At 36.8% G+C, this 12,618-nt stretch overlaps 1 protein-coding gene across 1 annotated transcript; it reads right to left on the bottom strand.

The window, feature by feature from the left end:
- Positions 1-4,897: 4,897 nt before the first annotated feature.
- Positions 4,898-8,399, bottom strand: pym1 (PYM homolog 1, exon junction complex associated factor). Its single transcript, XM_083553390.1, has 3 exons — positions 8,309-8,399; positions 7,409-7,502; positions 4,898-6,192 (listed from the first exon to the last, which is right to left on the bottom strand). Exons 1-3 carry the CDS (start codon positions 8,337-8,339, stop codon positions 5,697-5,699), a joined length of 621 nt encoding a protein of 206 aa, XP_083409516.1. The 5' UTR covers positions 8,340-8,399; the 3' UTR covers positions 4,898-5,696.
- Positions 8,400-12,618: the final 4,219 nt, after the last annotated feature.

The following is a 12,618-nucleotide window of genomic DNA, read 5'->3' as shown; positions in this document are numbered from 1 at the left end:
GGTTTCGAGCCTCAGACATTCTGTTATAGACAAATATATTTTACTACATGAAATGTCATAGTATACTGTTGAATAATAAAAATCTGAAATGAATTATTTTATTATAATACATTTATACATGTGAATTTAATTGCTTCAACATAATTAAGTTCATTTCACAGGATTTTGTATTGACCAGCGACACCAGAAAATCTGCAGCTACTTTTTTTGCTGTTGTTTTACAAGAAAATCTTTTTCATGATCTTAAGAAACATATGTGCAATTCTCAATGCCTATAAAAACATTATGTAATTATATTCATTAATTAAAATAAATATTTAGCAATATAATTAATTAAAATAAGGAATATAGAATGCAGGGGATTTGGTACCCTAGTCGTTAAGGCATTGGACTTTGGAGGGTTGTGGGTTTAAGTTCCAGCCATACCAGGCTGCCACACTTGGGCCCTTTTAACCCCATGGGTGTACTTCTCCAGTACTCCCACTGCTATGGATGGTCTCAAGCTCGGCTGTAAAAGGAGGAGGGTGGGCGTTGGGCTAGCAACCTGACCCCGTAACAAAGCGGTTACAGAAATGGCAAGCCTTGCGACCCGTATATATATATATATATATATATATATATATATATATATATATATATATATATATATATATATATATATATATATATATATATCAGGTCTGGCATATCAAGATGCTGATTAGACAGCATGATTATTGCACAGGTGTGCGTTGTGCTGGCCACAATAAGAAGCCACTCTAAAATATGCAGTTTTACTGTATTTAAGGGGCCAGGGGGGTCTGAAAACCAGTCAGTATCTGGTGTGACCACCATTTGCCTCACACAGTGCAACACACCTCCTTCGCATAAAGTTGATCAGGTTGTTGATTGTGGCCTGTGGAATGTTGGTCCACTCCTCTTTAATGACTGTGCAAAGTTGCTGGATATTGGCAGGAACTGGAACACGCTGTCGTATATGCCGAAAAGGACGACGAGCATTCAGATGAGCTTCCCTGAGACGGTTTCTGACAGTTTGTGCAGAAATTTTTTGGTTATGCAAACCAATTGTTGCAGCAGCTGTCTGGGTTGCTGGTCTCAGACTATCTTGGAGGTGAAGATGCTGGATGTGGAGGTCCTGGGCTGGTGTGGTTACACGTGGTATGTGGTTGTGAGGCCGGTTGGATGTACTGCTAAATTTTCAAGAAACGCCTTTGGAGACGGCTTATGATAGAGAAATGAACATTAAATTCATGGGCAACAGCTCTGGTGGACATTCCTGCAGTCAGCGGGTCAATTGCATGCTCCCTCAAAACTTGCGACATCTGTGGCATTGTGCTGTGTGATAAAACTGTACATTTTAAAATGGTTTCTTATTGTGGCCAGCGTAAGGCACACCTGTGCAATAATCATGCTGTCTAATTAGCATCTTGATATGCCACATCTGTAAGGTGGATGGATTCTCTCGGCAAGTGCTCAATAACAGATTTAGACAGATTTGTGAACAATATTTAAGAGAAATAGGCCTTTTGTGTACATCGAAAAAGTCTTAGATACACATTTCATTCTTTAATCATTATTTTTACTGAGGCAATGAAACATTCTGTTCTGATGACTGCAGAATCTGTCACAGTTTTAATGGCCCATCCCTTGTGGTTTAGTTTGGTGACAGATGGAGAATAGTTTCATAAGTTCCCACACAGCTTACACAATTAAAAAATAAAAACACGGAATGAATTGATAACTTTGACAAGTGGACATTTTTTATGCAGCGAGCAATAGATTCCATTGTTGGTTCTATCATTGTTTACTTTCTTGTTTCTATATAAATGCTTTTATTATAAAAAGCAAGTTTAATTGAAGACACTCTGTAATTTTTTACAGACATCCATCTGTTCTAATCCGCACTTCTTTATTTCTTCCGCTAATGTAGTGTCTAGCCTTTTGTTCTTATTTATTGTCCTGTTTCAGGCAGGCCACTAGAATAGTTTTAAATGACTAAAAAATAATAAAAACCTCATCCTCCCACAGACAGATTTTGTAATATGCCATGGTAAATACATAAATGTTGTAACAATTAACATAGATAGACATAAGTCATAGAAAAAGCCATAAAAATAAATACACCACTATCAATACAATTGAATGTTAGCCGAAAAAAAGAAAAACAGAAAATGTACACTAATGAACCATAACATTAAAATGACTGAGGGGTGATTTTCTTGTTCCAGTAGGACCGGTCAGGGTGTTGGAAAATATTAGGCACAAGGTAAACATTCAGTTCATGAAGCTGATTTGTTGAAAGCAGAAAAAAATAAGAAAGCATAAAGATCTAAGCAACTTTCGGTGTAATGAAGAGTATTAAGAGAGTTCGGTGTAATGTACTGTATGCAATTTTTACGACTTAGTGTTCGTGTATCTACGGGCCTCTCATTCACCAAGCACCAATGCCAAATGACTGGGTCTCTAGCATCTTCAAACCAGCAGGTATTGTGGTGTGTTCAGGTATGTTCTGTTTTTTTGTGGTCCAATGAAAAATGGCAATCGAGGTTACATTGTCATGTACCACCTACCTAGGTTGTTGCATACTATCAAGGCAACAGTTTTCCCTAATTGCAATGTCCTCCATACAGGATAATGTGCCCTTCCACTGTAAAAATAGCTAAAGAAAGGACTGAAGACTTGAAGATGAAGTTCAAACAGCTGCTTTTATGATAATGACTAGTCTATGAGTCTAAATAAGTGCAGCTGTTGTATAAAACTGACACCATCAGTGAAAATCCTCAAATGGTCGGATGATTACATCATGCATTCAACAGCTTCACTACAGGAAACAATAAAGTCACAATGGCTTCAGAATGGATGTTCTGTTTCTGTAACTCTAACTCACCATTTATTGATTGTTGTAGATTTACAGGATAACCCATTTCTGAACCCTTTATTCTGTGATCGAAAGGGAAACATCTACGTTTTGAAGTGATTAAAATGTGCAGTAAATTCCCCCTGAAAACATTGTCTAATTTTTTCCAGTATGTTTCCTATTAAAAACTTCGGATCATTTCAAAGCAGATGCGTAGGCAATGCCAGGGCCATGACAACTGAATATTTACAGCATCTTCTCGCCTGTTTCTGCTTTTAAGATTTTGTCCAGATGAGTTTCCCAGAGCCGAAGAAACATTCACAGAATAAGAAACCATATATTATCGATAATTTAAATTACAGTTCTTCTCAGGTGCTTTGGAGCATTTCTCAGATCAGAAATGAAATTCTCAAAACTACTTGTTTAAACTCCACATCATGTAGTCACTTGTGCTCATCATAAAAACATTTCTTGTTGCTTTGAATAAATTGCGAATGCTTTGTTACATTCATTTAATTGATTGTGTACAATTGTCTGCTGTTTCCTACATTATGATGTCATGTTGATCAAAATATATTATACTGGTTTCACCTAAATTGTCTTAACCCCCAAAACATTTAGGCATCAGTTCATGGCATAAGTCACTAAATGCAAAATGGTTAAACCAGTTGTCAGTATCTGTCAACCTTAAAATTCTATTCTTTTTTTTGGTAAATGTGTCTTGAATTGATGAATTGTACAGATGAATATTGAATGTCACTTATGAAGGAGAGTGTACGGCCAACCAATAATCAACTAGTTCTCTAAAACAGGTCAAAGGTGAATCTTGCGACAGAGCAAAATACAGAATTACAGTTTCTGAACATGTATGAACGACCAAGAAACGAACGAACACTAGTACAGTAAAGGTGTGAATCCTGTCCAGTCTCATGCAATCAATATAAATCAAATATGCAACCAAATAAATACATTTGTGCTGCTGAAATTGACATGTCATTCAGCTTCTAACAACTCGACTAAACATTTTGACGATCTTGTTTGTGAACAATGACAAAAGGACTTTTCATTCTGATGGCAATGAGATGTTCATTGACATAAAAAAGTACAGGCTTTTTCAAGCAATCCAATGTATAGTGCTGCTTGTACAAGTTGTTTTGGGAATGCACTGACTGGATTGCAAACATTAAGGAAGATTTATGAAATGCTCCAAAGCAACTAAGAAAAACTGTAATGTTCAGGTGTAAGTTCACCAGTCTTTTCCAGTGTGAGCAGTGTGCTCTTAAGTCTTCTTTATAAAGGTTCCTCGAGAGTTCTTTGGATGGGTGACAGATTTAGGTAGAAGAACTTGAAGATTTCTTAGAAAACTAAAATCCAATTATATATTATACAATATTATATATATTTTAAAAATTTAAGAAGTTTAAAAAGTTTCTATTAACCGGAAAGGACTAAATGGCACTTTTGCAGTATTCAAGACCTTAGTATCATGTTTTTCTGGTACTGTACCTTGAAGTAATAATTAAGTGTCAATGTTTCCAAAGGAATGACTCATTGAAGTTTGCTTTGCAGCTAATGTCAAACCCAAGAGTTAGAGTTACCAGAGAAAACATGTCAGTTGGTTGATTGGCTAAATTAAGTTGCCCTAATGTGGGCACACAAGGCTCACAATCCTTACAAAGCAATTACTGAAGGTGAATAAATCCTCAGGCAGCAGGGTGGTACAGTTGGCAGTATTTATAACTCACAGCTCCAGAATTAATACTTACCCCATTTCAGGTTGCGGTCTGGCTGTATTTTCACTTGTTCTTCCAGTTACATATTGGTTTCCTACCCATCTCCTAAAATCCTGCCAGTACATGAATTGGTGACTCAACATTCTCTTTAGGTATGAATTATATGTATAATTGGTGCCTTGCAATGGCCTGGCACACCCTACCCTTTGTCATTCATTTCAAACACCTGATACATTTTTTTATATGTTCAGAAAAGTATTGTGTAGTAGAGGTTTCATCCGAACACTTTCATCTAAAACAAGCTAGATGTCTTTTATACTTTAATGTAATACAACACTTCTTAATATTGAACAGCTACTACGATAAAAAAACAACACATAGTAAAAAGTATTTCTGAAAGAAAGAAATGACATGGCTGACAACTTAAATACTGTCTTTTCTTATTCAGTCCATAGATGGCCAATTTAGATGAGTTTTAGAAGTAACCCATAGAGGTACAACATGCTTTACATTGTTAAGTTTGGTACTGCAGTCACAAATGTTAAAACAAGAAAAAGGAAAATGCATCTATTTACTGTGTCCTCAGAGTGGCTCGGTGTTCAGTCTGTTCTTTCATTCTGTCTAAAAAATAAAAAAAAAGTAGTGTCAACAATGCACACCATCATGGAGGAATCCCACCATGATATGTCTATCATGAGGAAACAGAGGCCTCAGTGAGATTTTCAAAGAGAAATACTGAAGGCTTTCTCACTCCTCTAAGCTATTCCCAAGTCCACTTTTGGCAAAGTCCACCCAGCAGGAGTGCAGAACTGTCATGACTAAACTTCATACACACACACAAAAAAAAGAATTGTACTGTTTATATGGGTGAGGCTGAAGAGCACTATCTGCACTATTACGTTTAGAAATAAGCTTGTATTAAATATCCCTGTATCACAGATTGGCAGAAGAGAATGAAACAAGCCTGTGGGATGGGGATTCACAAAACTGGAATTTCACCAATAGGAATAAATGAAGATCTATCCTATTTTCTAAAAAAAAATATGTATATACAGAAAGAAAACACTACACCGTGGCCCCCTCCGCTCGTAACACACCATCTTGCTTTACAAATCTTCCTCCAGCTGCCTCAGCTCCTCCCGTAAGGCTTGAGCTCGTCCCAATTTTTCCAACTGATCCTTGGAAGGGTTCTGCAGCTCTCCTGAGTCCACTTTCTGCTGCAGGTCCTCCACTTGGCGCAGCTTTTTCCTCAGGTTCTTTATCTTCTTGGCTTTGTCTGTGGCAGAGGCGGACCGGTCTGCAGAGGCGGCCGGGCTGTTCTGCTCTTCAGCTGCAAACGAAACCTTCTCCAACTCACTTGTAACTGCCTCCACCTCCTTGCTGGCTTCATGCTGACCGTGGGTCTGCTGCTGCTTACGTTTCTCTTTGCGTTTCATGTTGCGCTTGGCCGTTTTAGACAGGCTGGACGTCTCGTTCTCCTTTTCTGTTTTCACTGCTGCTGGCTGCTGCTGCCTGGCTGCAGCTGCAGCTGCATCATCTGGATTCATTCCAGGGGGGAGATCTGGTTTGCTCTTAAAAAACTTCACATATTTATTCTCATATCTGGTCATAGAAGGGAAAAAAAAAAAAAAAGAAATAATCATTTACCTAATAGCCACAGCCTTATATAGTAGTAAAAAAATACAAATAAATACATATTTGTAATATGGCAGCAATTTGTCAACTTTTTATTTTTTACATAGCAATAATCTAGAAGCCATGTTTTTTTTATGAGTTTATAATTATGTTTTATGTTTAAATCATAGAACATCAGACACATTGAAGTTCATGAAGCAAAAATTTTAAAAATGGTCACTGTCACAACTTTTACAGAGAAACTCTAAGACCCTTCATTGGTGCTAAACCTACTGACTGTTACAAAACAGTGTCAATTTTGTCCATTAATCTTTAACATCTCCTCCATTGACCAAAGATTCCTCCCTTGCTAAATGACACTTAGATTATGAAATCAAACTCGTTAACATAATTTAGCTGTTAATGTGGAAATTGTAACATATTAGAACAAGCACATTGATATTTAATGCTCTTTTGATGCCATGCCAGCATCAGTGGCATTTTTCATGGCAATATCAAAGCAAGTCAAACAGTATATTTAATAAAATCATAAAATATTGCATTCTATCAACGACAACAAAAATCTTTTCAAAATCTATTTCATATTCAGTATAAATGTCCAGTCCAGTAAATTATGCTTAACAGCAAATTAGCTAGTGATGTTTGTCCAGGTGCATTCACATAAATCTGTGAATTGCAGCCAGCACTAAAGTAAGAGTTGCTGTTAGAGGGAACTAATCACTACCTGCTGAACAATCAGATTTGAGAACTCGACAGATTTCACTTTAATTACTGACTTACAAGATGTCATGATTGCAGCGGAGGTTCAGCCCTCTGAGATACTGATCATAAGGTCAGGGGGTTAAGACCCAGCCCTGACAAGCTGCCTCTGTTGGGTTCTTGAGCAAGGAACTTATCCTTATCTAGTCCAGGGATGCCATACCATGGCTGACCCTGTGTGGTCTGACCCCAGCTTTCTGACAAGCTGGGATTTGTGAAATGGAAGTGGTAGCTTAATGTTCAAGGCTCTGGGTTACCGATCGGAAGTTTAAGGATTCAACCGTAGGGCACTAAATAAATGAAAGAATTTCACTATGCTGTAATGTATGTGAGACAATTAAAAGTCTCTTTCTTTTTCTTTGTTTCATAATAAGCAGGGTTCCGCATGCAACTAGCTGTGTGTTTAGAAATGTATGCCACTTACACAGGCACCTCCTCCTGGGGCACATATCCGTCCTTCACTCGCCGAGGTTTCCTCCATGTCCCATCTGGACGCTGCGTGGCTGCAATATACTTTCCTGTAAAAACATGCAAGAGCCCAATTTCAATAAAAAGATTTATCAGATTTATCATCTAGATGAAATTCATGTTTTCCGTTATGGGTTGTATTTTTTTTTTCCAGATAGATGTGACTTTTGTTAAGAAATACAGAACAAGAAGAATCTTTTGCACATCGAGTTTGATTTTATGGTGCTCACAATGCAAATATTCATCAGTTTGTCTTGTACTGTAACAATCCCAGGGGTGGACAAATGTTAATTCTGAATGAATTAATAAGGGGAATTAAATCAGGGCTTTTATAAAAATGTATATCTTCTTAAAAATCAATGGAACTTGAATTAAGTTTCTATTTATGTGTAATATAACTAAATAAAATGTACTGCAATGTGCTTTCTGGTGAGTTATTCAAGCTTTGCACTTCACTGCACCGCCAGTAACGACCGATGCGTTGTGTTCAAAGAGAGTAGCTTATTAGCTTAGCCTAAGGAAGAAAGAAACACACGGCTCGTGGTTTGATTAAAATAACTAATGCATGTTAAATACAAGTGTGGGAATTGAAGATAAAGCGTTATATAAGTGAACGATGTGACCGGCCGCTATTTCAGGACAGAAGCCAGGAGGTTCATTCAAACTGCTGGACTGACAGCTGGCTAAGCGCGCGCGTGCTACACCGCTAACCGACATTGTGCCTGGATTCATCATTTCCCAGCGGAAACTGATCAGATCCACTGCTCAGACGTGTTCACTGTAAAAATGTCGAATAAACTCTTAAACTTGGTGACTATACTGGGTTTAATAACGACAACAAAATCATAAAGCTCACCAGACTCATCTGTTACATAGGGAGTCGCCATCTTAACAGATGTGGTACTTCCGGTCACGTGGCGGAAAACATTTAATATATTGTATTTGTAAATGTGTAATTGTTAAGAAACGTTTTGACCGATTGATATTATTAAAAAAAATAACAACTAATCTAATGCATGTATTTGGCTTTATTTAAAAAATAATATATATGTATCATTTAATCTAATGCCTATAATTAAATGTTTTTATTCTATCTTATTTTTCAAGATCTAAAAAAAAAAACCAACTAAAAGTTAAAATCAAGATTTAAAATATTGCCTTATTATTACACAATTTGGGCATATTCTCCAAATAAGTAATTGGCTTTGTACTCTGCTGACAATAAAGTATTTACTGTATATTGAATACAATGTAAATATGATCAAATATAATCTAAAGCTTTTACATAATTTCTAGTTATTTTATTTCAAGATTATTGGGTTAGAATAGTTAAGATCTCCTAACTGCCTAATATTTGTTAAAGAATCTTATATTATTGCTTCGACCTTCCAGTCACACAAGTGATGTAGCCAAGTGACAAGTATTTATTCGTTTATGTCTGACTAGCAGGAATAGCAAGAGTTTGGTTGGTGGTTTTTAATATAGGGGAAGCACAAGCGACTGCCACTGAAATATAATAGCAATATATCTGTATGTTGTGTTACATCTGTTAGTTGGGTATTCTGTTTAATTCTCAGTCTCTTGTCAATGTCTCCTAATAAATAAAAACAGTTCTAGAAAAGTCTGCTATTCATGTCTATTATTTTGTTGTTTCAGCTCCTGACTACTGCTGCACCTCTGAGCACTTTATCTATGCTAATTACCAGTTGAGAGATTTCTGTTCTTGAATATAGAATTACGCCCAGATTAATAATATAGATACATTTCTACATTTAAGAGAGAAACATTATATTGCATATGTTAATGAACTTGTAGGGGAAGTCATGCTTTCCATGTAAAAAAAAAAATATGCTATGCTATGCTATGATAGTTTATCATGCTAGTCATATACCAACAAAGCTAGCTAATCCTTCTAAACAGTTATGAGCTATGCACAAGATACACTTTTAAAAGGAAACATTATTTTCAGTACTTGCATAGTTCAAGTTTCAAAAACACTTAAAATACTGTACTGGTATATATACTGGTTAAAAAAAAGAAAATACATAAAAAAGCCCAAATAAATTAGGCTTCCGTGGTTTATTGACTGCTGAATGTGCTAAGACACACTAGTTCAAGCTTATGATGTAAAGCAAACAAGCTGAGGGGGAAAGTACTGTTTGTTGTTTCTTGTTCCTGTAATTGATTTAAAAACACAGTATCCCCGGAAATAAACGTAAAACCTATATCTATTTTTAGCATTATAAACTAATCAGATATGTAGTGCAATTTTGCATGTCTTTAGTATGTAAGTGGTTGTTTTCCAATACCATCTGTTTAGCCGAGTCTTCAGCAAACCGAAAGCAACAGAAGAAAGAGGAATAGTTTCAGTTATTTACATTTACTTATTTGGCAGCCACTTGTATCCAGAGTAAAGAGGCAAACAGCTGAAGGTGCAGCCATGAAAAGCACAGTAAGCATTCATAATTTGCAAAGCTAGAAACTAATGTCCTACAAAGAGAAAGTGCAAGACTCGTCAAAACAGGACAATTTAAAAATAAAACGCACTGTTAATTACAATTCCAATACAAAACTTTGCATAACTCGATTTTGAACATGGCTATATTGTTAAGTACATTATAGGACCAATGTTTTAGACGTTTAAATGAAAAACAGTGTTGTTGTTTCTAACTTAAAGCTCTAGGTTTGCCGTTAAAGTTCACGTATTCTTACATTGTCTACATTGGTTTCCTTTTAGGTTCACTGGTTTCCCCTTATATACTAAATAATTTCTTACAATGAAATTATTTTCCATCCATTGTGTGCTCCCACCTCACGCCTAGTGTTCCAGGATCGAGACAGGATCCCTCACATCTCCCTATTATAAAGCTTTAACAAACATTTAAGTAATTAGAAAAATTCTTTGGAGACCCTTTAATGTGGGACAAACAAGTGAATCTATTAGGGTAGCAACTTTTTTTGGAGGAATATTTATTTCATTGTATAAAACCATGTTTCTAAAAGTGGGGGCTTTATTCTACTGATAATATCATTCTTTAATTTGTGCAGTACAACCTGCTCAACCACTGTCCTACTCACAAACAAACTTTGCCCTAGATATTGTCTATCTATGTGACCCTTCTAGTAGGATCGCAATGATGGTTGTTTAGACACTGAAACACAGAGATCATGGGCACCGGTCATGCCAACAGCCCTAAAGTTAAAGACCTTAGCTGGCATGCAAGTGTGTGTCCAGCTGGCCAATCCAGTCATCTCTATTATAGGTTTGGAGCTGATATGGTGCTTTTGCCTTTTCATGCCAGAAACACAAGGTTTCGAATTTGATCCTTCCTGCCCCAGGCAGCCAGTGAAGCGAGCTCTGTAAGGGATAATTATCCACTTTTAACGTGTTCAAACAGAAGAGAATCAGTCTCTTCCCAGTCAACGATTTAAAAAATAAATAAATAAATAAATAAATAAAACAAACAAAGCACTTTGATTGAAATAAACCTAAAATGTATTTTATTTCAGCAAGGAAACAGATTTTATAGTCATCTGGCTGCATGGTCCATCTTGGAGGCTTAAAGCTGCTCTGCGTCTGGAACAGGTTTGTTTTTTTTAGTCATGGACTCCAGGATAAAAACAGCCATATCACAGAAAAAAAGGTAACTAGCTCAAAATCTTGAGTCATTGTAAATAAAAATCAAAGTAAAGTAACAATGTCTAAGGTTTTTTGTTTGTCGTTCCATTTTCTGCTCAGATGGATTGCAGACAGGGAAGACTACTGTGTGTGAAAAAAGATCAGTTTGGAACATTTCTCTGATCACTTTTCATTCCTTTAAATCCTCCTCTAAACTTAATACTTTCTTTACTTATTTATCTCTAGTATGGTAAAGGTTAATAACAACAAAGAACCAACATCTACAGAACTATACTAAATAAAATTATAAACACAACACTGTTTTTACCCCATTTTTCATGAGCCGAATTTGAAGCTCTAAGACTTTTTCTATGTACACAAAAGGCCTATTTCTCTCAAATATTGTTTGTATTGTATTGTGGCATATCAAGATGCTGATTAAACAGCATGATTATTGCACAGGTGTGCCTTACGCTGGCCAAAATAAAAAGCCACTCAAATGTGCAGTTTTATGTATTGGGGGTCCGGAAACCATTTGCCTCACACAGTGCAACACATCTTCGCATAGAGTTGATCAGGTTGTTGATTGTGGCCTGTGGAATGTTGGTCCACTCCTCTTTAATGACTGTGCAAAGTTGCTGGATATTGGCAGGAACTGGAACACCCTGTCGTATACGCCGATGAGGACGACGAACATTCAGATGAGCTTCCCTAAGACGGTTTCTGACAGTTTGAGCAGAAATTCTTTGGTTATGCAAATTGATTGTTGCAGCAGCTGTCTAGGTGGCTGGTCTCAGACTATCTTGGAGGTAAAGATGCTGGATGTGGAGGCTGGTCTGGTTACACGTGGTCTGCGGTTGTGAGGCCAATTGGATGTACTGCCAAATTCTTTGAAACGCCTTTGCAGAAGGCTTATGGTAGAGAATTGAACATTCGATTCACGGGCAACAGCTCTGGTGGACATTCCTGCAGTCAGTGGGCCAATTGCATGCTCCCTCAAAACTTGCGATATCTGTGGCATTGTGCTGTGTGATAAAACTGTACATTTTATAGTGGCCCTTTATTGTGGCCAGCCTAAGGCACATCTGTGCAATAATCATGCTGTCTAATCAGCATCTTGATATGCCACACCTGTGAGGTGGATGGATTCTCTCGCCAAAGGAAAAGTGCTCACTGACACAGATTTTAGACAGTTTTGTGAACAATATTTGAAAGAAATGGGCCTTTTGTGTACATCGAAAAAGTGTACATCAAGAAAAATGAGGGCAAAAACAGTGTTGCACTGAATTTTGTTCAGTGTATATACTAAAATGTGTCTCTCTGAAAAGAGAATGTAATAACCTGCAGTTCCCAGGGCGTTTGGATGCTTATGGTTCTGACTTTTAAAGATAATCTATTTGGAGCCTTTTCTGAAAGAGAAACCTGTTAATTCTGCCAAGAAACTTAAACATGTCTTTTCTAAAGTGTTTAGAGACCTCCCCTTTCTAAATAGTTTCCAGGAGTATAAACGTATGTTTACCAAAGTGGACCACAATATTTGTCCCATT

The sequence above is a fragment of the Silurus aristotelis genome (genome assembly GCF_946808225.1).
Source record: "Silurus aristotelis genome assembly, chromosome: 11".
Classification (NCBI taxonomy): Eukaryota; Metazoa; Chordata; class Actinopteri; order Siluriformes; family Siluridae; genus Silurus; species Silurus aristotelis.
Note: the sequence above shows the minus strand (reverse complement) of the source record. Positions and strands in the feature narration are given on the sequence as shown.